Raw genomic sequence first — 26280 nt, 5'->3', positions numbered from 1 at the left:
TTGTCTAATAAAAGTCGTACTTTCATGTGATGATTTTCTCTGGTGGTGTGAAACATTTGAGTTGATGAATCTAATAAGCTCAAATTCACAGAACCTCACATTAGAGAATTAGAACTGGGAGGGAACCCATAGATCCTTGAGTTCAGCCATTGTGATAATCTGCCTTTCATCACCACTTCTGGAAATTTATCACATGGCTACAGCCAAAGCTGCATGTAGTACTTACCAACCAAGTGGGATTGAAATTCAAAAGTCCTGTGAGTATACAATTATTTGTGTTGATTTTAGATACTTTTTCATATTTTTTAATTTTTATCACCCAAGTTTTTAAGCTTTAATAGGAAAGATTAATGATGACATCATATCATATGAAACATGGATATTTTTATCTCTTTTTAAAATGACATAATCAGCCACAAGTCAGAATGTAGATGATAGGGATTGAAAAGAGCCGGCTAATTATTAGTTCATTCCTCCCTCCCCCCACCCCCCCACCCCAGGTCATTACATTAGTTCATTTCTGTCATGAGTACACTTTGTATGAAATGTTTCATTATAGATTTCTAACTCATGTTGTTGGCAACCTGAGAACAGTAACAGTGGTACTTAAAATTACTAACAAATATATGAATTATTTCCAGTTTGCTATTCTTGTCTTTTCTGTTGTTGTTCTGAGTATGTATAATCTTCAGAAGCATGTATTTGGAGACCAAAGACTGTTAACATGTCTCTTTGATTGACAGAACAATTATTCATTCATTTATTGATAGCTTTGACCTAATGTAGAGGAAATACAATTGAGACATACTATTCTAGTTTGGGAGTTGATCTGAAAAAGCAGATCGTACTGCTTTAGAAAAATCAGTATGTGTTAGTTATTCTCTTGAAAATATTTTAGTGGTTTTCCGTTAAGTGGAATTGTAGAAAGCTAGTAACTGAACTTGTGTCTGAAGCAAGGGGAAATACTGATTATATAAAGGTTTATAGCGTATGTGGTAGCTACTGTAGCATTTCTCTTGTATGACAGTAATCTAGCCTGCAACATCTACTTGCAGTTTTGAAATTAACCTGTAATTTAGTCTTCACCCCAAATGACAAAAATTCAAATGACTCTGTGGGGTGCCAGAAGATGCACTGTAAACAGGGCTTAGGAAGGGGAGAAGGTAGAGCTCCCTCAGGATCGGCTCGTTTTCACTGTGTCAGTATTATTGCAGTAAAATTAACACTTCTTCGTGGTATTTTCCTTTCAGTAGAGCTTAAAATCTTAATCTAGATAAAATAGTAATTCAGTCTCGGGCAACAGAACATTTGTATAATGGACCAAAATGTTAGGGCTTCAACAGAAAATTTAAAAATGCTTTCTTCCTTTTGAAAACTGTTGCATGTGTGAGAGAAAGGTGTTTTCTCCACAGAGCTTGTTATGAACTGTCACTAACCATGCCTGTCTGTCTATATTTCATACATTCTCTTCAAAACTCCTTAATTTCCTCTTCCAAATTGCACTACCTTATTATAAGGTTAAACAAACAGCAGTACTGTAAATAGAGCATAATGTATAAGTAGAGGTAGTTAGCCGAAAGTGAGAAGTCTAGGGACCCGAAGGCAGTGCCTTCCTCTGTTTACCTAGTAGCCTTAGGCTAATCATTCAGTCTGTACATGCCTTCATTTTCTCATCTATTTTAAAATAAAGGAGGATGGGATGTAGAATTGGATCACACAATTTCTACAGTTTTTCTAAGGTCTTACACATTTCTCACACTGTCATTTTCCTTTTAAAGGAAAAAGTGGTTTTTGAGGACTCATAACGATGTTTTTTCACCCTCTTGTTTAAGAAACTCTGGCTTGGGGCACCTGGGTGGCTCAGTCGGTTGAGCGGCCGACTTTGGCTCAGGTCATGATCTTGCAGCCTATGGGTTCGAGCCCTGTGTTGGGCTCTGTGCCAACAGCTCAGAGCCTGGAGCCTGCTTCGGATTCTGTCTCTGTCTCTCTCTCTCTCTCTCTCTCTCTCTGCCTCCTCTGCTCGCCCTCTGTCTCTCTTTCTCTCAAAAATAAACATTAAAAAAAAACCTGAAGAAACTCTGACTTAGAAAATATCTTTTTATTTTAATTTATTACCACAGAAAAGAAGCCCTAACTTTACAATTAGAAATAATGTTTTTTTAAGGTCTTATTTTTAAGTAATCTCTATGCCCACTGTGGGTCTCAAAGTCACAACTCTTTTTGATCAAGAGTTGCATGCTCCACTGATTGAGCCAGTCAGGTACTCCTGGAAATAATTTTGAAAACCTCACCCTCTAATGAGAAATTTCTTCAGGGTTCTCCTGGAATTCACTGATCTTAAGAATATCCTAGTTTTTATCCACAGTAAGGTTTCTGTATTATGAATCCTGAAGTTATTTTCTCCTTGTCTAAGGGGTGGCAGTATGAAAACTAGGATGATAAAGTTGAAAGTACTCAAGGGGCACCTGACTGGCTCAGTCGGAGGAGTGTGCAACTCTTGGTCTTGGGGTCGTGAGTTTGAGCCCCATACGGGGTGTAGAAATTACTTAAAAAAAGAAAAAAGTACTCAAAAATTCCTTGGTAGTTATTGCTGGGCATTTCATAAAGTTTCCCGAATCTAGAATTATTAAGGGCCATGAACATACATAAGTATTTGGAAAAAATATTTGATAGTAGTCCTTATTTTTAGAAATAATGTGTTCTTATAGCATCTTAATATGTGAAATCAGGTTTTATTTGTAATAATCTCAGAGAATGCCTTCATTTATTTGGACTTTTTGGGTTTTTTGAGAGACAGGGAGTACGCGTGCATGTGTGATAGAAAAACAGAGAGAATCTAAACAGGCTCCACACCCAGCACAGAGCCAAATGTGGGGCTTGGTCTCACAACCCTGGGATCATAACCTGAACCTAAATTAAGAGTCAGATGCTTAACCGACTGAGCCACCCAGGCTCCCCCATTTGGATTTTTTTTTTTTAATGTTTGCTTATTTTTGAGGGAGAGGGCAAGTGGGGGAAGGGCAGAGAAAGTGGGACAGAGGATCTGAAGCTGGCTCTGTGCTGAGAGCTGTGAGCCCAACGTGGGGCTCGAGCTCATGAACCACGAGAGCGTGACCTAAGCTAAATTGAGACAGTCAACCGACTGAGCCACCCAGGTGCACCTGGACTTATTTTTAAGAGTGCTGTTTAGCAAACAAAATAATAAAAGATAAAGGAGGGACAATAGGGAACTGCTCATGATGTCTGTACTCTGAACATTTATTTATACTATATAAGGATTATTTTCTCTCCCTCCCCCCTCCCCATTTTGGCTTTATTGAGTAAAGCTCATCTTGTACATTTTGACTGGTCATTGTGTATTCATTGTTAATATTTTGATGTTTCCAAGGGATGACTTAAATGCCGCTCTTGAAGTCACCATTGACTGCTATGAAAAGTATAAAGTATTACCAAGGATTCATGATGTCTTATGTAAACTAATAGAGAAAGGCGAGACTGATCTAATTCAGAAAGGTTGGTCACCTCCAGTATCTTGGTGTATTCTTTTCCCCCTCTTGCTTGCTTAATCTTAATGCATTGCTGTGAAGAGAAAATTTAACAGGAAGGGAAGCACATCCAGAGAAACTTTGTTGTGCTTCTAAATTAAATTCTAAATTAAAAAGGTAGATTTTCAATGCTATAAATGTCCTTGATTGTAACAACTGTTCATTTTGCAAACTTGCCCCTCTATTATTTTTTGCTCTGCTTCTTGGTAATCTGCCTTTAGGAGGAGTTTTTCCCCCTCACCCTCACCAGTCCTCCGTGAAGCTAATCTTAGGTCCTCACTGGCATAAATGTATACCCTTAGATAAGGAATGTGACAGAAAATAGGTTGATACAGCATCAGTCTTTAAGTCATTCTAAGTATTTGTTTTAAAGTTTTCTTGTATTTGTCCAGAACTTCAAGTGTTTTAGTATTTTTTCCTCTGCTTTGTTTTTTTCTTTCCTCTCTAGCAATGAACTTTGTGAGCCAAGAACAAGGTGAAATGACAATGCTGTATGATCTCTTTTTCGCCTTCCTACAAACAGGAAATTACAAAGAGGCCAAGAAGATCATTGAGGTACGATTTTTTAGCTACAGTATTCTAATTGGACAGCTATTTAGACTCTTAATTGGAATATGTTTAAGAATTTTAACCTTTAATTACAGTTGTTCTGATTCATGTTAATATAATTCAATCCCAGTAATGGTGGCTGGGGGGTACTCGGCCAGCTTCTTTATTGTATGTAATTACAGTTCAGAAAAGGCAGCCTGGTTGTATATTGAATTTGTTTCCTCACTTTGTTAAATTCACTGTTATGTATCAAAATGATATTTGCATATTAAATCTTGGATTGTGGAACAATTAAATTAAACTGGCATTCCTGGGTGTAAAGTTGCTAATCCTCTTTGCCAAGGAATTCTTTGTTCTTAAAAGCAGTGGAATTTAATTTGCTGCAGACCATGCTCAGATTTATTTGTAATGCTTGTCTACAAGTTAATCAGCCAAACAAGTGCTGTCTGCAACTGTTTGGCATTTAATTTAAAATTTCTTCTTCTTCTTCTCCTTTTTTTTTTTTTTTTTTTTTTTTTTTAAACTATGTAAGCAGCTTATGGGAAATGGTAGGTGACAAACCTGGCCTACTTAGGATTAGTGTATTTTATCTAGGCTTGATTGAAATTTTGCTTACTGAAATTGATAAGTCAAAGGGCAACTATATAAAGTCTGTCCAAATTATGATTAATTTCACTATTACACAATTCTGTTTCCTCTACATAAAACATTCTACAGAGGATAGACCCATTACCTTAAGAAAAAATACTTAATGTGAAATAAATACAATAGACTTGTAAATATATCCTTAATCATGTTTCTGTCAGATCATACTTTGCCATTATTCTGTGTCTTTTTCCAAAACTTCCCAAAGGTGATGTGTGGCTTCCTTGTTTGTATATTGATGACTGCTTATCATGAAATTGAAAATGTAGTTATATAACCCAGAAAATCTTTAGTTTCTCTTGATGTTTTTCGCAGAAAAATATGCAAAGGGAAGACTGTGATACTGATTCAGAATGTTCCTCCCTGTCTGTCTGTCTGTCTGTCTTACAACTCAATCTGTCCTCCTGTCAGAGGGAAGTGGGATGTGCTGTCTTGGACAGGTGCTTCTGTAGCTCAAGTAGTCCATTTGAATTTTCTAGAAAATAGTATAAATTCTTTCATTGAAAGTGCACAGTGTATCTGAAAATGCAGGAAGCTCTTAAGATTCACCTCTTCAGAAGTCTTTTGAGTTCTTCTGCTCTGTATGCATGGTATCAGTATTAGGGCACTGATCAGAGGAGAAATGAAGCTCAGGTATTCAGATAATGGTGGCGAGTGGCTCTACAGTAGGAAATCATGCGTGTCTCTTTATGGAATAAGCAACACGTTATAGGAAGAGCCAAAGGCATAAGAGTGAGTTTGCCTTTTGCCATCTACTTGCTAGTGTGGTAATGGACAGTTTACTAAACCTTTTTAAGCTTCCTCATCTATAAAAGGTAATATAGTATCTTTCTTTAAGATTCAATCACATAATGTATGTAAAGCAGCTTGCATGTTTCCTGGATTATGGTAGTAATCAATAATATTAATTCTCTTTGCCCCTCAAAAGTAGGGATTGTGTTATCTTCTTTACCCTGTGCAATTCACAATATGATGCTCAGTAGAAAGGTACATGTTGTCACATGAATAGGCAAGAGAAAACTGCCTCTTAATTACTTTAAAGCTTTGCCAAATGCCACATCATTGAGCATAATCATTTAGGGATGGCTGTCTACTGATGACAGAATTTTCATAGTGGATGTGTACAAAATTGCTTAAAGGATAAAGAATGGCTTTGTGGAACCCCTGCCGTGTTGTAGGGTAGGACAGCAGGTGTGTAATACATGAGAATAGACTGAAGCACATTTTTAGTTTCTTTTTTTGATGGTTAGTTGGAATTGAATTAAAGTGGGAACTTACTTATTTTTTTCACTATTAAAATTCAATACCCAGGGGCACCTGGGTGGCTGAGTTAAGTGCCTGACTCTTGATTTCGGCTCAGGTCATGATTTCATGGTTGGTGAGATTGAGCCCCGCGTCTGGTTCCATGCTGAGAGTAGGGAGCCTGCTTAGGATTCTCTCTCTCTCTCTCTCTCTCTCTCTCTCTCTCTCTCTCTCTCTCTCTTTCTCACATACTCCCCCCCGCCAAAAAAAAAAATAAAAAAATTCAAGACCTGGAATTCTCTCTCATAGTTTTCTAAGAATTGTTGAAATATAAAAAATAATAAAAATTAATCAACTATATCAGTGTATGAAAGAATATTGTAAACAGTGAGCAACATTCTTTATCATTTCCAAAAATGCCAATAGTGTCTTATCAGTGGGTAGATGTGCTGGGGTTGAGTTTTCAAAGCAGAATGTACGGTGAAGCTTCTTTGTATTTCATGGACTGTGAGAGATCAGATAAACCAGTTATGAAAATGTTCACATTAAATGAAGAAAGAAGAGACAGGATTCAGTGTGTATTACAGTATTCAGTGTAACAGCAACTTGTGTTGTTTTTTAAATGAGCCCATGTACATATATCATATAGAATACCTTTTAACATAGCCTTTATATTTTATTTCTACACATGGATTATTGCAGGAGATTGGATTTATAGCTATTTTACTTTATACTTTTCTGTATATTCTGAGTTTTCTATAATGAGCATACATATTCTTAATACTCGGAGAAAGTATTCTCTTCCAAATGAAAGTAAGAGAGAAAAGGAAATCAGACTAAGAACTAATGTGAAGCTCTTTGAATGTGAGATTAACGCGTGAGGATAATTACTATATGAGACTGAGAAATGTTAACTGCTACAAGAAAAGTATGAATCGTTCTGAAAGTTCAAGGGTGGAACTTACTCCCAGTGAAGGAAATTAGGCAAGACTTTCTGGAGAAAATAGAGTATGAGGTGGGGGTTGATGAATATAGTAGTACTTTAACATTTGAGAGTCTGATGGGGTCTGGGAAGGTTACTACAGGTATTAGAGGTAGAGCAAAGAAGTAGAAAGGGAAATCTCTAAATAGTTCTTTTTCCCCAGCTTTATTGCGATAACTGACATATAACAGTGTGTCAGTTTAAGTGTACATTATGTTGATTTGATTACTTGTATTTTTTAAGTTTATTTATTTATTTTGAGAGAGAAAGTGGGGCAGAGAGAGAGAGGAGAGGGAGAGAGGGAATCTCAAGCAGGCTCTCCATTGTCAGTGCAGAGTCCGATGAAGGGCTCGAACTCACGAACCATGAGATCATGACCTGAGCTGAAACCAAGAGTCAGACACTTAACCAACTGAGCCACCCAGGCGCCTCTGATTGCTTATGTTTTACAAAATGATTACCTCAGTAATGTTAGTTAGCTCCTCTGTCGCCTCACATAATTACATTTCTTTTTTATGGTGAGAACATTTACGATTTACTCTCAGCAGCTTTCAAATATTATACTATCACTGTGTTGTACATTAGGTCCCCAGAACCTGTTCATCTTCTAGAGGAAGTTTGTACCCTTTGACCACCGTCTCCTCATTTTCTCTGAGCCCCTGACAACCACTGTTCTAGGAGTTTGAGATTATACTGTATTTGTCTTTTCTCTGCCTGACTTCACTTAGCATAATGCCCTCCAGGTCAATTCTGTTTGACCAATTTCCCCTCCCTCCCTTCTTCCTTTCTTCCCTCTTTCCTTCCCTGTCTCTTTCTTCCCTCTCTCCCTTTCTTCTTTATATCATTAACAAATAATTACTGATGACATCTTGCAATCTAATCCTAGAGAAAGACCTTAAAAAAATGAGTCTATATAATGTAGTAATTGCCATAAAAAGGGTCTGTTCCAGACTCAGTCTTTCTGGGAAAGTGATGTTTGGGATGAGAACTAAAGGATGGATTGGGAGCCAGCCACGTAGAGTGGCGGCAAAAACATTTCATGTAGAGGGAACTCCCCGTGCAAAGGCTCTGAGGTAAGAAAGTGCTTCTGTCTTGTTCTGTCTCTCAGGACTCTATCAGATAACACTCAAAGAGTGGTACATTATCAAACACTTTTTTTAAATATAAAGTTTATTTGTTTATTTTGAGAGAGAGAAAGAGAGCACAGCAGGTGAGGGGCAGAGAGAAAGAGTGACAGAATCTCAAGCAGGCTCTGAGCCATCAGCTCAGAGCTTGATGTGGGGCCTGAACTCATGAACTGTGAGATCATGACCTGAACTGAGGTCAAGAGTCAGACGCTTAACCGACAGAGCCACCCAGGTGCCTTTTTTTTCCCCCCTTAAATAAGGTTTATTTATTTATTTTGAGAGAGAGCACAAGCAGGTGAGGGGCAGCATTATCAAACACTTAATAAATGTTAGTTTTATTCCCTTCCTTCTGCGTGACCTTCCCTGTGTTGAAGTCAGACCTTTTGTCTCTCTCCTGCAGTCTCATCCTCTGCAGGCTAACTATCCCTAGTTCCTCTCAGTGTTCTTCTGGCACATTCTGGAATGAAATTGGGAATGTTCACAAATTATTTTTACAAACTTATTTAATAATATCAGGTAAATATTTTGTGAACTGTATTCTGTGTTGTACCAGTTATGATGATCAATCTGACGTTTGTTTTTTCCCCTGTGAATAGACTCAAACAAAATTTACTACACATGTTACTGTTTAAAATATTTCAAGTCCGAAGACACACTATTAATCTCACTACTCGTCTAGTCATCCCTGTGGTTTTTCTGTACTTTATTCAGTGCCTGTTTCTTTTATATATAATTGAAATAAATCATACCATAGCTTTACCCTACATCACTGCTTCTGCATTTCCCTCCATGTAATTAAGAACTCTTCTAAGCGTTATTTTTAATGACCTTATCATTCCATTGTATAAGTGAAGCTAAAGTTTATTTGCCCATTTTTCTTTTGAGAAAAATGTTTACTATTACAAAGAAATCATAACTCACATCTTAAGCTATAGATACAGGTATATTTGGTTTTCAGATTATTTACATAGGACCATTTCTTAGAAGTAGGTGAAATGTTATTACCATTAAGTACCCTGATACACAGAGACAGAAACTTTGTTATGTCTTTATTTTATTTATTTAAAAAAAATTTTTTTAATGTTTGTTTATTTTTGAGAGAGAGAGAGAGAGAGACAGAGTGTGAGCTGGGGAGGGGCAGAGAGAGAGGGAGACACAGAATCCAAAACAGGCTCCAGGCTCTGAGCTGTCAGCACAGAACCTGGCCCGATGCAGGGCTCGAACCCACAGACCGTGAGATCGTGACCTGAGCCGAAGTTAGCTGCTTAACCGACTGAGCCACCTGGGTGCCCCGGTTCTGTCTTTGTAGATGATACCTCTTTTATGATTATCTTAGCAGAGATTTGGTCTAAAGTACCTCTTGGTACTTTAGAGGTACCTCCCAAGTTCTAGTCCCATAGCTAGAAATTATCATAAACTAAAATGGTTTTACTTTTTTAAATCTGGGTAATGCTGCCCTCGTAGAATGAATTTGGAAGCTTTCTTTTCTGTTTTTTTTTTTGAATTTGAGAAGAATAGGTATTTACTCTTCTTCCGATGTTTGGTAGAATTTACCTGTGAAGCTATCTGGTCCTGGGACTTATTTGTTTACTGAATCGATTTCATTGCTAGGAATTGATCTGTTCAAATATTCTATTTCTTCCTGATTTGGTTTTGGAAGGTTGTATGTTTCCAGAAATTTATCCATTTTTTCTTGGTTCTCCAATTTGTTGGCATATAGTGTAATGGTATTTTCTCATTTAAGAAAGGACTTTATTATGGGGGCACCTGGGTGGCTTAGTTGGTTAAGCATCTGACTCCTAGTGGCAGCTCAGGTCATGATCTCACGGTTTGTGAATTTGAGCCCCACATCAGGCTCTACACTGATAGTGCAGCGCCTGCTTGGGGTTCTCTCACAAAACAACTCTGAGAAGTAATTAGGGCAAAGAAACTAGTTCGGAGTGTCCATGTGGAGCTGGTTTAGTTAGTAGTAGGCATGGAATTTGAAATTGGGTCCTGATTTCATATTTTCTCTTGGTTCTTTTACACCAATTCCTATCTCTGTGATCTCTCTCTCTTTTTAAAATTGAGATAAGATACAGCATTGCATAAGTTTAAGGCATGCAGCATGTTGATTTGATGCATTTATATATTGCAGTATGACCTCCATGATCTCTTGACCCCTTAGTAATCTAAGCCATCAAAAGAACTTATCCTTTCTCCAGATTATTCTCTTGATTTTTCTCCCTCTTCTTATCTGCTGTTACCCTTCCATCACATTGTAGCCAGAATAAGTTTGCTATCTTCTCAGGGGGCAAAACCTTTCTTCTTTTTATGGTTTTGTGTTTAGAACCAAAAGGTTAGGGGCACCTGGGTGGCACAGTTGCTTAAGCGTCTGACTCTTGATTTTGGCCCAGGTCATGATCTCACAGTTTGTGACTTCGAGCCCCCTGCATTGGGCTCTGCACCAAATCTTAAAAAAGATTTTATTTTTAAGAAATCTCTGCACCCCATGTGGGACTCAGACTCACAACCTGGAGATCAGGAGTTGCACGCTCTTCCCACTGAGCCAGCTAGACGCCCCTCAGAAGGATTTTTAGAGCTAGTTTTTTCCCCTGTGATCTCCCACATTTCAAGAGATGGATGTCAGTTCTCATACCAGTTCATACCCCTTCTCTTTAGTATCTCCTGTAATGCCTGGTTAAATGGGTCGTGTTTACTTTACCATAGTTAGTCTGCTAGTTTGACTTGCTCAGCCATATTTTCCTTACTACTCTAGACATGGTCTTTATGTCAGTCTCTGAAGATTTTAGAGAAAAGGACAAATATTGGAAGATTTAGTAAGTTCCATGATACCCTTTTCCTCCTTTGCTATTCTAGCTATGGACATAAATAGTTGGGTTTTTGTTGTTTTCGTGTGTCCGGTCCGTCTCATGCACTTGGTTTTCCTCCCATGCTGCCTAGAGGGTGTGGGGCTAGGGTAGTTGTTTGTTTTCCGTTTCATGTTTCTAGCACTAATGGCAGGAAAAATCAAAACAGGTAAAAACTTCTATTTGAGTCAAATTTAAGATAGTTTTCCTTGAGATCGATTTGAAGTAGAAGAATCTTCATCTCGTTCTGCTTTAAAGACAATAATTACTTGATAGGTATTTTTACTAGTATGTATAGAAGCCTATTACAATAACAGGAAATTTATATTAGAGTAATGTAATGAAATTAAATGAAAATTATTTTTTCTTTTGGATTACTATTATTCTTATACAAGTGAACTTACTACTAAATTGGAACATCACAAAGAATGTTTTGAAGCCCAGTAACCCAGGGGGAAACAAACATGCCAGGTTTTTTATTACAGTAATTACTTTATCCTCACTGTCCATTAATTAGATTGTCGCAAAACGAGAAAAAAAAACTAGGTAAGTTCATTGTTTTAATTAAGTGTTAACTGATTTTTTTGATAAGTTATATTTGACATCCCAATTAGAATTCTGTTCTCCATATTTTTATTACATTTTCTATTTTTGCTTTCAACTTGTAGTGTTTAAAATTCAATAAGATGTTAAGAGATAAGCCAGAAATGTAGACTATTACAGCAGCCTAGGAGATTTAGTTAATCTGACCTAGATGTTCTTTTGATGATTGAGATTTATAATGTGAAAACAGTTCTCAATTTCAAAATGAAACATAGGAATATCTGCTGTATAAGCTGTCCTGCCAGTGACAGGCAGATTAATCAGCCACAAAAAGGAAGAGTTTACCATAGAAGTTGTGCTCTTTAGATTGTTGGCATTTGGATCAGCGTTAACGTTGAAAGTTATAAGTGAATGAATGTAGTAGTCCTGGCATTTTGCCTTCTTCTAATGAAGACTGTCCAGAATTTTTGCAAGGGCTTTTTGGATACGTTAGATTTCATTTGGTTTCATTTTCAGTGTAATTCATGTGAAACAAAACAGGTAATTAGATGAGAAAACCCTTGAGTAGAAATCGTGTGCAAATGTAAATATTAATGATATTTGAGAATATATTTAAACAAGTAATTTATTCAGCATTTCGTTCTTGTATCCCCAAGTGTGCATACTTGCACAGTTAGAATGAGAACACTTACACAGCTTCTGCTGTACCAGCTTTTCTGTCATTCTGCCAAAACTCTGAGGTGTTAGTGTCTGCTTCGTTCCTTAATTTAACATTGTACAATATTATTTTCAGAGGTAAAAAATAATGAAGACTTATAAATAAGAGATCAGATTGGAGGGGTACCTGGTTTAGTCAACAAAGCGGAGTGGAGGAAGCAGTAAAGGTACCTCCTCTAGACTGGAGCAGCCAGGGCTAATGAGTGTGTAGTTTTCTTATCATAATGCTGTGATTGAAATGTAGTATTTAATGGTGAAGCCCTCTTACAGATGATGAAAATACTATAGTTAGAGTGACAAATCCTTGGAATTATGTGTGAATTGGTTTTCCTTTTATTCCAGTATGAGAATTGTAAAATAATTGTTTTACAGCCACAGTTATTGACTCAACCTTAGTAATTTCTGATTGAGGATATAACCTATGTCTCAGTAATTAAAGTAAACTAAGACTGTGAGCTAGTTTAAAGTACTAAGTTTGTTTTAAGTACCTAGCTCTTTAAACATTTAGTTTTAGATACTAGGCAGACATTTGTGGTAGTCAGTACTTTTTGATCACTAAACTTCACAAAGCATGTTAAAGGAAAAAGTAAAAGCCATTGGTTTATGGTTGTGATAATGGTTAATAAGTTTTTGTAACAATAGTTTTTGCTTCTTGAGTCCATTGGGATCTCTGAGAAAGAGAGAGAAACAGTGTGTGTGTGTATTTGATTTGACATCTTTTGGAGTTTAGTTCGAGTCAAGGTTTCTTTTTGAACTAAAGAAAGCTTAACCATTTTAATATTTAAAAAATGATTTATTGAATGAGAATTGACCTACAAAGCAACATTTTGATGTAAATCAAATCTTCTAGATACTGGTTAAATATCGGTTACCATTTATGCTGTTTTAATCCTAAAAGTCTTTGATAACTATGGTATTAAGTTACAGGTTTCTTTTATTATATATATTTGGGAAGGAAGTGGCAAATTCAGTAGAAGGAAAACTTTGAAGGAAAATTAACATTTAGCTAAGTTTTACCTCACGTGCTATATAATTATTTTATTTTATAGACTCCAGGCATTAGAGCTCGATCTTCAAGACTTCAGTGGTTTTGTGATAGATGCATTTCAAGTAATCAGGTTTGTGTTTAATTTCTGGTCTCAAGCACCTAAAACTGTGAGTAGAAAGCAAGTGTCCTCCATGTCATATGAGCATTTGGGGACATACAGCATTATTAATGGAAGCAGCGTTATCTTCGTTGTTTTCCAGGTAAGCGGTAGCTTAATCCTTGTTTCTGAGGTGCCGTAGAATCCCAAAAAATTTTAATTGGGGCCCTGAAGATTTTCACTTGCTTTATCCTAGTTGTTGGCTTGAGCAGGCTAACCTTGTTTCCTTGGCAGTTTAAATCTGCTTCAGTTCTTAGTGACCATAGGAGTCGCTTGATGGGAGCCCAAGTCGAATTTCTACTTTCTGTCTCCTCCAGTGCAGATATTTGTTCATATCCTGCAAAGTAAAAGCCACAGGGGAAGAGGAGTATATTGGGTGGAGGGATATTCTTATTAATAAATAGAGGATGTGCTAATTCTACCCTCTACCCCAAGTATCTTTGAATTCTTCAAAATGCATGTTCATGGAGATTCCCTCAGTTAGGTGATTGTTCATGTTTTGTTCTTGACTGCAGAGTCCTTCAGCTTTTCAACCTAAAACATTTTTTTTAATGGTGGTAAAATACATCTAATAAAATTTATCATTTTAGCCATTTTTAAGCATTAATTACATTCACATTGTTCTGTTTGGCTCTTTAAATTTTTAAATGAAGTTAATCTGCCCTTTGGGTAAAGCTTATTTGAAGGATTATTCAACTGACATTTGTGAATTATAAAATATATCCTTTACACAGTCTAGATCCATCTGTTACTCTTATTTTTAAGGTTGAGACTCTAGAAAAATTAGTGGAGCTAACGCAGAAGCTATTTGAATGTGATAGAGACCAGCTGTACTACAGTCTGCTAAAACTATATAGTAAGTAATCTGACCATTCCTCATGTTTTCATCTTGTGACATTTATTCTGTTGAAGGCAGGTGCTAGAAAGGAGTATAAGGAAGGTCCAGGGATTGTTAGATGTGTAGCCTTTAACCGAGGCTTAAGTAGAGGCCAGATTGAGTTTTATCACAGAATGTTACATTGTATCACTAGATACCATACAAGTTTCATAATTTCTGACAATCTTACTGCAGTAATCAGAAGATGAGAAAAATCTTCATCAGGGCCACAGAATTTAATGGGACTTTTTGAGGAGAGACTAATGTTTTCTTTTTATTTAAGTGCTCTAGTAGACTTATCAATCAGTCACTTCTATAAATAGCATAATCATTGACCTGTTCATGTCTACAAGATCCTTTTCCAGAAGAACGCATATTGATATACAAACTCATTGCTAGTTTTTAAAATGTGATTGTTATAATACGGTTTTGACTGCTTCTATATTATAGACATTTTCTTATATTTTATTACCTACAAATAACTTCATTGAATGGATATACTAGATTTACCCAGCCAATCTCCTAATGCTAGACGTTGGAATAGAATTCAGTTTCCCATGTTATAAAATAGCGCTGCATTAACCATCTGTGTGCCGTAATCTTTGCGCATACTCTTAGTTGTTTCCTTGTACTGCATTTATATTTGTGTCCTGAAACTTTTTTTTTTAATGTTTATTTATTTTTGAGAGAGAGAGACAGAGTGCAAGTGGGGGACGTGCAGAGAGAGAGGGAGACACAGAACTCGAAGCAGACTCCAGGCTCCAAGCTGTGAGCACAGAGCCCGACGTGGGGCTCAAACTCACAGACTCACGGACCATAAGATCATGACCTGAGCTGAAGTCGGCCACCCAGCTGACTGAGCCACCCAGGCTCCCCTGTGTTCTGAAACTTTTGATCTCTATTACCAAACATTGCTCTAGTGTGTTGATTCCAGTTTATACATCTGGGAACTTGGTAGTCTCTTTTAAGGTATTTGGGTAGAGAGGAACAACACTTATAATAGTCAGTGACCCTGGGGCGCTTGGGTGGCTCAGTCGGTTGAGCGTCCGACTTTGAAAGCTCAGGTCATGATCTCGCGGTCTGTGAGTTCGAGCCCCACATCGGGCTCTGCTGACAGCTCAGAGCCTGGAGCTTGTTTCAGATTCTGTGTCTCCCGCTCTCTCTGCCCCTCCCCTGCTCACTCTCTGTCTCTCTCTCTCTCTCTTTTTCTCTGTCAAAAATAAACATAAAAAAAATTTTTTTTAAGTAAATAAAAAAAAAAAAAGAATAGTGACCTGACCTCCCCTCCCCTCCTCTCCCTCCCCTCCCTTTTTCACTTCATAGATATCTGCTCTAGATTATTTTCTTTTTCTCATGGGAAATTTTCCTTCACCAAACACCATAGACAGCAGTGAATAAGTTAGTTCATTTGTCTTTTTGAATTTGTATTTATTATCTTTAGAAGCTTTGTCTTCTATGTTGATGGTATAAATAAGACTTTCCATAAAATTTACATTTCACTTGTTGGCTGCATTGAAGTACAGACTTCACTATGTAGTTCTTAAAAGTCTCAAAATTCTTAAAATTCAATTCTTTGGTTTGAATGAATTCTGGCATATAATACTGAGGTGGTTGTTATTGAATATATAATTAGAAAACTTACATTTTAGGAATTTAGTCCTCAGTCGGTGGATTATAACCTGTATTCATTCAGGTGCTAATTCTTTCCCTTCCCCACCCCCTTTTTCTTCCTTTTGAGGAACAGTTTCACACTTAAATTTTAATTTTATGCAAACTGGAAAAGAAAAAAAACCCTGAATTTATGTTTCCACACAAGTCCCAGCGTTTAAAGTCATCCCCATAGAAGATCCTAATCCCTTACTGTGCTAGACATTGAGGAGGGCCCTGCAGATAAAAAGGTAGTGCCCTGTGGAAAGAGTTAGGCCTGTGACCAAGACTAAAGACTAGCTATACAGAGTGAAAGAACAACTGGAAGAATGTACGAGGTACAGTACTAGTCTGGGGAAGGTGGAAGTAGCCAGCCTCACAGACTTCTGTTTCCCTGTCCAGATGACCTTTGCTGTTTTGTTTTGTTTTGTTTTGTTTTGTTTTGTTTTGTTTTTTAAAGAAAAGAAAACAATTTCTAAGTTCAACTTTCCTTTAGGGATAAGCAGTCTCTGAAGTTTATCACCATTTTTTCTCCTTCACCCTCTCTTTGCTCTGTTGGACACCTCCCTCCAGTGTTTTGCTCTATATTTGAGCCAGCAGTCTGAAGAGCACAGTCACGTGAGAGTAGCCTCTTGTGAGGCTGGAAGCCAGAGGAATCGTTATAATGAAGTATACTTTTTAACCCAGTTGGTGTACTTCATAACCTTTGTAGTGCTACAAATAGATAATATGGTTGTGATAATCCTAATCCTTCCCTTTCTGCCGAATAAACCAGTGCTCTCCTTTTTGCCCTCTGACTTGGACCACTACTTAAACGTGTTAAATAATGTATAAAGCACTATGGACTCAATTTGTTTGAAAAGGAACATATAATATGGAATGATGTGTGAGATGTGGTGCTATCATACTTGAAAAATCCCTATCTTGGATTGTGGATTTCTGAGAAAGTAATTTGTTTGACCTACCAGAACTTTTTATGAATTCATTCTTTCTCATGGTGTAATTTTAGTCGTTAAAAGCAATTGGCCTGATTATTTTGGGGTATTTGTCGAAGAGCGGTTTTGTTTTGTTTTAAGAGTATCCCCCACCCACCACACCCTTCAGGTTGTGAATTACAGCATACTACAGAAACAGGCACAAAACAACGATACACATGGCTCAGTGGTTTATGATAGCCAACATTCATGTAACTGTAATCTAGATGAAGAAATAGAAAATGAAACTTTTCATATCTTTAAATACTAGTTGTACTAAACGCGTTTCATTTTCTACTTACTGTATACAGTATGATGTCCATAGGTGATCTGTTAAAAAGAATCTGTCACAATTCAAATTTTAGTTTGAACTATCTTTTCTTTCTTTTTTTTTTTTTTTAATTTTTTTTTTTTAATGTTTATTTATTTTTGAGAGAGACAGAGACAGAGTGTGAGCAGGGTAGGGCCAGAGAGAAAGGGAGACAGAATCTGGAGCAGGCTCCAGGCTCTGAACAAGCTGTCAGCACAGAGCCTGATGCAGGGCTCGAACTCACAAACCCTGAGATCATGACCTGAGCCGAAGTTGGACGCTTAACCAACTGAGCCACCCAGGTGCCCCTCTATCTTTTCTAATACACTTTCTAATATCACCTTTCATGGTGATAGTCTTGCAAAATTAGTTCCTAAGACCTGTAACAAACATGAATGAAGCAGCCCCCTCATCTGCATAATGAATATACTATTATTTTGAGATAGTATTTTTACCTTATTGAACATTTTCTTATATTCTAAACATGTCAATTTCTTTTTATATATATACAGATAGCTTATTATTTGTGTACATTATTGGAAAACAGACTGCTTTATGTTTGTTTGTAATTTTGTCTTAAAATTTTACAAATCGATTTTTATTTTTATTTATTTATTATTTTTTTAATGGGAAATTTATTGTCAAATTGGTTTCCATACAATACCCAGTGTTCATCCCAACAGGTGCCCTCCTCAATACCCATCACCCACCCACCCTTCCCTCCCACCCCCCATAAACCCTCAGTTTGTTCTCAGTTTTTAGGAGTCTCTTATATTTTGGCTCCCTCCCTCTCTAACCATTTTTTTTTTCCTTCCCCTCCCCCATGGTCTTCTGTCAAGTTTCTCAGGATCCACATAGGAGTGAAAACATATGGAATCTGTCCTTCTCTATATGACTTACAAATCGATTTTTAAAAAGCCAACATTTACACTTTAGCATTTATTCTACCTCTGAAGTTATTTATGTGCTTTTTTTTCCCCTTTTTTTCAAGTACTTCCATTGACATTTCTTTTCGCACTGTGTATTTATTATACAAATAAGGCATGAGTATATTCCAAATTACTAAAGAGTCAAGCAATGCAGTAGTGTAGTATACAGAACAAAATGTGGAAATGTCCTTTTGTCCACCCCTCAGAAGTAACTTGTCAATTGGCCAGCCTTCCAGCCTTTTTTCTGTATATTTGTATCCATATAGTTTTTACATATACACCTATTATTTTGATTATTTTATTGTCTACATGTTTCATACTCTACGTTATGGTCTGTGGCTTCCTTTTTTACTTAATGTGAAATAAATTCACAGGGAAAGATCAGTGCCTTTTCTCTCTTTAATTACCATATTTAAGTGCTGGTGTCCTTGGAATCTCCAAAGTTGAACATTGATTTTTTTTTTCAATTCGTGAGTTCATATTTTAAAAATTTATTTGTGTTTCAGTTTATTGCGATCATTGTTTTCTAGGTGCTCACATTGTTCCATCTTTGACCAGTGGGAACTCCTTTCCCTTGTCTCCCAGGTCATAGAACACCTCTCGCTAGTCTTGGATTGTATTCAGGCAAAGCAACACTGTGCAGGCTTGCATAGCGAGATCCCTGTCCGAGCCCTAGATTTGTTATTTTAGAGTGGAACCATCATTTGGAAATTACCCCCTCTGATCAGTAATATGTAAAAACTTTCAATTTCAACCAAAACCCCAAACTAGACATTTTCATTTCTTAGTTCATTACCATAGCGGCTGCGCATACAGTGACAACTTGTTACACACTGGTCCTATTGCCATAAATTACAATCCCACAACAGTGTGTATTCTGGTAAAATCACTAGTGGTGTCCAGAATTGTTGGTTGTGTAGCTTAACAATCCTCAGAGATTGTGTAGTGGTCAGTCCTCTCATTCTTTAAAGAGGGGGAACCAAGAGTGCCAGGAGGGTGGTGATGGGATTATAGAGGCAGAGTATCCATTCCCTGACCACAGCCCAGGCAACGAGTAGGATTGTTGTTGTCTTGGTAGAAGGCATTTTAAGCCCCAGAGGGATATTATACAAGAAAGGCATGGCCTTTCTGTGCCTTTGTGAGTTTTTGTACACAGGTGCAAATGTTGGCATGCTGACTAGTTTGCCTCAAAGGTTTGTTATGTATTTTGTGATCCAGGCGTATTTCCAAGAAGTTTTTTCCCTTTAAACAAAAAAAAAGTGTCTGTGTTTTGTGTGTGTGTGTGTGTGTGTGTGTGTGTGTGTGTGTGTAAATATAAATGAGTTGTTTCATGGTATAAACACTATCTAATTTTCATGTATTTTGAAATATTCTCTTGTATAAGTTGCTAGTTAATTAAAGGTACATCTCTGTAATATCTTGTACCCCCAAACTGGAAGCTTCCATATACATGTGCCTCTTTTAGAAGAAAATTGTCTTCCTCTAATTCTTACAGTTGAAGGCACAGACTTGTACATCCTCCATCCATCTTCTCTTCAGTGTTTGGAATAGTTATGTTAGTGTCAAAATGAATCTCTTTAGAAAGCACCTTAGCAGTGCTGTTTCCAGTTCTTGGAAACCTTTCCTGTGTCTTGTATAGTCCATAGTACTCTGGCAGGGAACAGAAGTGTTCCACCTTTTCTACAGGATTAAAGATACTGGAGCTTGGCATTTTGCTTTTAATGTGTTTAGTTCAATTAGTTTTATATATTCACATAATTGAAAAGTTGCTGCTGAATTTTACGTTACATAAGAACATTCTAATGAAGGATAAGCATAATTAGCTTATGTGAATCTTGTTTTGAAAATAGGTTGTAAATGTAAGCGTTTTATATACAAATGATTTTATTATCAAAGTATGTACAAAATCACTGCAATTTGTGTATGACCTGGTGAAATTTTCCTACTTACTACCCTTTTACTTAGGTTTCTGATGGAGCATGAATGTGTTTTGTTTTTCTTCTTTGAGTTGTTTACTTTTAGGAGTCATTAGTTATCAAAAAACTTAGCTTTTCAGTTGGAGGGGTCAGGGAGAATCTAGGAAAATCCCATTTGTTTTAATATTTTGGAATTCCTGAGAAACATTTATTTATGTTTTCTGGAACATTTTGTGCTCTGAAATAACCCCTTTCCTAGAGCTGATGGTATACAATGAAGATACTCTTTATTCATATTTGAAAATTTAAAAAACACTTTTAAAGGAGTATTTCTTTGTGCTTAATAGTTATATTGAACTTAATTAGTGTCATGATATTTTTCATATTTTGGTCTAGTTTTTCACAAGTAAAAGTTTATTATATTAAATGACTTTGACCTTTTCTCTTTTTAAAACCCATTAGAAGGTTTTAAAAAACAACTTCTTGATTATTAAATTTTTGCTATTTGTGAAGACTAGGTTACCACATAAAAGGAACATAAAAGGAATACCACATATTCAGTATGAAGGAATCTGCCTATTTCCTTCCAGTAAACTTCCCTTGCCCTATAATACTTATACTCTGGTGGCATTATTTGTTGGGAAGAGAAATCTGTCACACAACGTCACAGACATTCTTCAAGTCAGCAGAAGAGACAGAATTCTCCCTATTCGACTAAGTGAAAAGCATTTGTTGATTCGTCCCCTTTGAAGAAAATCATACATCTACCCGTATTCACTCCCTTTAGACCTTCAGCTGTGTATTATACTGCATACATGTACCCATCATCTTTCCAGAGTTTCACGGACATAGTTGAATTGTTAGCTATTTCTGATTTTGATTTCAGAAATGGGCAACTTCTCAGTTACTTTAAAAAGGTTTTCAGAGTATGTAGTAAAGGGTAGGAGGTTTGTTGTTATTTTTTAATAGGTAAGGGATTTCTATTTGAATTTCAAAATTCAAGAGGTATACATAAAGAACTCTTCTCATCTTTGGTCCACAATCATCCTGTTCCTTTCCCTGGTAGCAGTAATTTGGGGGTAATGCTTACAATTCAACATCAAATAGGAGGAAATTCTAAACATTTTTATGAATTCTACTTCGTATGCTCATTAATTTCTGCCTAATCAAATTTTACAGAAATAAATGGTGACTGGCAAAGAGCTGATGCTGTCTGGAATAAAATGCAAGAAGAAAATATTATTCCTCGTGCAAAGACCTTAAGATTATTAGCAGAAATCCTTAGAAACAATAATCAGGAGGTTCCATTTGATGTACCTGAGGTAATTTGTTTTTAACTGTAAGCATAACAGATTTTGTTGTCAGTATAACGTCAGGGCATAGGTGAGCCCGGTTTTATACTAAAAAAATCACTGTGTATACCAGTTTTTGTTTAACTGAAGAATTTTGTTTTTAAGTTGTGGTATGAAGATGAAAAGCATTCCCTGAGTTCACCACCACCTTCACGTGAAGAAACAAATATCCAGAAAGATCTGTTGAATGCCTGCCAACGAAAGAAAAGCAAAGGTAAACCTGTACACAGGGGTCTAATAGTAGCATGAGATCCAAGTCCATTTAACAAATTAGAAGTGCTCTAGGACAGAGATGGAACTTGTATAAATTACTTTCTTTCATTTTTTAAATTAACAAAGATATTTTGGGGCAGTTGGGAAAACTTAAATATAAACTGAGTAGTAGATAATAATAAGGAATTATCTCATTTTGTTTTTATGTTTATTTTTTTAGTAATCTTTATGTCTAGTGTGGGGCTTGAACTCATGACCCTGAGATCAAGAGTCGCATGCTCTTCTGACTGAGCTAGCCAGGTGCCCCATCTCATTTTTATTAGGTTTGATAGTGGAATTTACGACTTATAGGACAGTATCCTTAAATGTTGAGATCTATAATGAAGTACTGAGAGATGAAAAAAAAATCAAGATATCTATAACTTGTTTTAAAATATCTAAGCCAAAGTGATCAAGCACCATTTCAAGGTTAGAGGCTGGACGTGAACCCTGTGTCTTGCTCATCTTCCTGTTTTCTAGCAGTAAACTTCTGACGTGACGTGCCTACCACCTTTATGACTACTTTAAAAATTTTATGACCATCTTGAACACTCTGGTAGCAGCTTGCCTATTACATTGTAGACATTTCCATTTAGACTTCATTGTACTCTTTCAGAATCATACATTACTGTTGTTTCCCTTTTTTTGTTGTTAATTTTTCTCCATAGCATGCTAGCATGCTCTTTAATTCTTTCAGTTTTGTGTGGATTTTCAAGTATGCTTTATGATACTTAAACTGTTATGTAGATTTTTATTCATTTTAGTATTGATAATTATGCGCTGTGTTCAATAGAAAGGAATCAATTTAGAAATTTATAATTTCCTCTTATTTCTTAACTGGAAATTTTGTGACACTGACGTAAAGTGTACAGGGTCACGAAGAGTAACTTTATCCTTTGTGTCATTTTCCTTTGCTGCATACTCACCCTATACATCCTTGAGTCCTTACCTTATATATGGTAAACCTAAATATAAAATTAATTATGATCATCAATACTATTTAAATATTCCAGTGGAGTTTTTATTTGACTGAAACAAATATGAAATTAGTATATAGTTACTTTGTGAAGACTCTAGAGCTCCTTCATATATTACCTTTTTAAAAATTGTTGTTTTGGGGGGCACCTGGTTGGCTCAGTCAGTGAAAGCATCTGACTTCAGCTCAGGTCATGATCTTGTGGTTGGTGGGTTTGAGCCCCGCATCAGGCTCTGTGCTGACAGCTCAGAGCCTGGAGCCTGCTTCAGATTCTGTGTCTCCCTCACTCTCTCTGCCCCTCCCCCACTCACGCTCTGTCTCTCTCAGAAATTAAATAAACATTTTTTTTAATTAAAAAAATTGTTTTTAAATGAAAACCTTAACTAGTTAACTAGATAAATATAATGTAGTGTTTATTATAAACGTGGAGATATACCCCAATTCTGGTTTTAGTATGCAACTTACATTTATTGTACTTGTTTTATCCTGTTAATTCTTCAGAGTTTTTATTCACAAATCTCAGGATTTGAGTGCTTAGCAAAATATCAATACTTTGGAATTTGAATGCTTTGCATAATAGCACTTTATCGAATTTCTGGTAGTTTAGCCTCCTTACCAACTTTTACACCAGAAACCTGTGGTGAATGAGTATGGCACTTTACAATGATAGCCCCTTCCTTCTTTTCCCTCCTTCCTTCCCTCCTTCCATCCTTCCTTCCTTCAACTAGTAGAGAATAATAAACAGACATACCGATTTCTTACAATGCCTATAGTTTTAGAAAACAGTAAGATTTTCTAGATTGTTTTGTCAATCTTAAATATTCGAATTATACTTATTTTATATTTCCATTCAGGAAACCATGCTTGTTGGGGAGTAAACAAAAATTGCACTGCATTTAACCTCTTAGCTCCCTTAAAAGGGAGCACTGTGTACAGAATGACAGATTTTATCTGTTCTCCTTGGTTAAGACGCAGATATTAATGTCATACCTTTTCTCTCTTGTTTTCTCTGAGTTTACCTTGAAAGACGGTTTTTCACAATGTCACCTCAGTTTAAATTGAAGGGCTCATACAAACTCCCCTAACTTAGAAATACAAGTGTAATGTCTGCTTGTTCAGAAACCTCTAAAGTGGCTCTGAATGTTTTTTTGAGCATCAATATCGTGTTCCCTCCTAATTGTATGTACTGCATTTCCTTACATTGAGCTTTATACCTATAGAAGTTCGTACGTGTAGTTCACTTATGCCCTCTCTTTTGTGGTTTGTTTATACACACCGGAGAGTGGATTATAGTTTCAGTTGGATGTTTATAGCCAGGCAATTTTATTTCAGAAAAGTAAGTGACTGAAAAGTGTAGTTACTTCTCTTTTGGTAACATCTTTTCATTCACTGACAGTTATTGTGAACAAGTGAAATAAAACTGTTAATCAGTCAAACAAATGTTGCTTAGTTTACTTGTTAGATACCTGTATATTTGAAAATTGTATGTTTTTGTATAAGTCCTGTCGTAGCCAAATAATTTGATCTCCTAATTTTAGAATTATAGGCTATATTCATTTTAATGCTATTGTGTTGAAATGTTAACCATTGTAACCACCCACTTATAGATTAAAGAGTGCTTTAAAATGCATCTTTTGCTCCCCTCAATCTAAATTATAACTGTGGTTTATTTGGACTTTAACACACATTTTGCAGCTTATTTTGAAACTGGTATCATCTTTTGACAAACAAATTCAGAAGAGCTCTTTTTCATTTTTATTGCCATGAGAATAATTTATTGACTTCAGAAAACTAGTATGAAAAGTCATTTTAAAAGGAAGTCCTTTCAGGTACCTTCCATGTGGCTTAAGTAGAGTTTCCAAAGCTGTGACTTTGTGTTTACAAAGATGAGAAGGGTGACGGCATCTGCTGTTTAGGTCAGTGTGTGTGTGGAGAGTGGTATGGTGGATGAGTATTGAAACAAGGAGAAATAATGTGGTTTGGGGGCCATGTTCTAGGGTTTCTTCCCTCCTTTTTTGCCATTTCAGAGTAATGTCACCTCATTTTATGTTTTTTTCCTTCATAGATGCATATAGTATTTTCCTGAAAGCACACAAGCAAAACATTGTGCTGAACAATGAAACTTATGGCAGTCTGATAAAATTACTTTTGGAGAAGGATAGCTTCTTACAAGCAATGCAAGTGAAAGATGTGTAAGTATTAGTCTCTTTATTAAACCTGTCACTTAAAAAAAGTATCAGCTCTCATTAGACTTTTTCTAATGATTTGTACTGGTAGCAGCTGCTTAATTATCCTCAACTACACACAAAAATCCTATGAAATGGTTTTCTAATTTTATGGGTTTCTTTTTAACCTACAAAAAAAAAAAAACCTTTACTGGCCCTGCACAGTGCAGTACATTTTATTTGCCTAATATAACTTTGCCACTCATTTATGATGTCCATATACAGAAAAGTAATTGCTTTTTCTTCATCATACTCTGTTTCTTGTTCAGCAGCTAGATCTGTGAACCTTTTTTGGTGGGAGGACCCTAATATAATGAAAACACCCAAAGGCTTTGAACTTAGGCAAGGGTTCGAATCTTACTTGAAATTTCTATTGGGGAAATTGCCTCCCATCTGTGAGCCTCATTTTTTCTTTTATGTGATGAGGAGATGATAACAAGACTTATATTAAAGATCTCTTCTAGGTGTTGAAGAACATAGAGTGAAGTAGAGAAAATATAGGTGCTCAACACATTTTATTGAGTGACTGATTTTACTTATTTTTTAAAAAATGTTTATTTGGGGGGTGGAAGAGAGAGAGAGAATCTCTGTCGGCACAGAGCCCGATGCAGGGCTCTGTCTCACAAACCACGAGATCATGACCTGAGCCGAAATCAAGTCAGGGGCTTAACCAACTGAGCCACCCAGGCGCCCCTCAGCACATTTTAAATGCCTTTCTCTTTGCCCTTCTGTTGCGTTTTTTGTTTGAGTTTGGACTTTTTACAAAAAAAAAAAAAAAATATCTGTGTGGTGGTCATGGTAGGGGTTTTGTTTTTCTGGCTAGTTCCTCAGAGTAAAATACTTCATTATTCAGAACAAGAGTGAAGTTTTCTTACCTGGTGTGTCAGGTAATGTACTCTGTTGTCTTATCCCCAAGAAGTTAATGTGAAAAGTTGAGTTAGTAACCAGAAAGGGCCTAGAAAGGAATAGATCACAGTCACCTGCCCGGGAATATAGAGCTGTCCTGGTGATGAGTCAATAACCTTATTTTCAGTGGCAAAGGTCAGCCTTTTCCTAACGTATTACAAGTTCTTAAATAATCTCTCTTGGCTCAACGTTGGCCTTCAAAATTTTTAAGTCACAGTACTTTTGGAATATTAGAATCCTGAATAGAAAGTGGATGCTTGGCATTCTTGCAGTTTGCTGGAAAATTTGGTGTTAATGCTAGTGTTACATTAAAGTTATGCACCATAGGGGCGCCTGGGTGGCTCAGTCGGTTAAGCGTCCGACTTCGGCTCAGGTCATGATCTCACTGTCCATGAGTTCGAGCCCCGTGTCGGGCTCTGTGCTGACAGCTCAGAGCCTGGAGCCTGTTTCAGATTCTGTGTCTCCCCCTCTCTGACCCTCCCCAGTTCATGCTCTGTCTCTCCCTGTCTCAAAAATAAATAAACGTTAAAAAAAAAAAAAATTAAAAAAAAAAAAAGTTATGCACCATAGGG

At 36.6% G+C, this 26280-nt stretch overlaps 1 protein-coding gene across 1 annotated transcript in view; it reads left to right on the top strand.

Moving 5' to 3' along the window:
* The window catches only part of LRPPRC (leucine rich pentatricopeptide repeat containing), a 111663-nt gene that overhangs the window by 63908 nt on the left and 21475 nt on the right, over positions 1–26280 (top strand). Inside the window, exons 24-30 of the mRNA XM_042932148.1 lie at positions 3389–3513; positions 3994–4100; positions 13249–13317; positions 14110–14200; positions 21177–21319; positions 21455–21563; positions 24643–24769. Of these exons, the coding sequence (XP_042788082.1) occupies positions 3389–3513; positions 3994–4100; positions 13249–13317; positions 14110–14200; positions 21177–21319; positions 21455–21563; positions 24643–24769 (771 nt within the window). The remainder of the gene's footprint in view (positions 1–3388; positions 3514–3993; positions 4101–13248; positions 13318–14109; positions 14201–21176; positions 21320–21454; positions 21564–24642; positions 24770–26280) is intronic.

The sequence above is a fragment of the Panthera leo genome, chromosome A3 (assembly GCF_018350215.1).
Source record: "Panthera leo isolate Ple1 chromosome A3, P.leo_Ple1_pat1.1, whole genome shotgun sequence".
NCBI classification, from domain to species: Eukaryota; Metazoa; Chordata; class Mammalia; order Carnivora; family Felidae; genus Panthera; species Panthera leo.
Note: the sequence above shows the minus strand (reverse complement) of the source record. Positions and strands in the feature narration are given on the sequence as shown.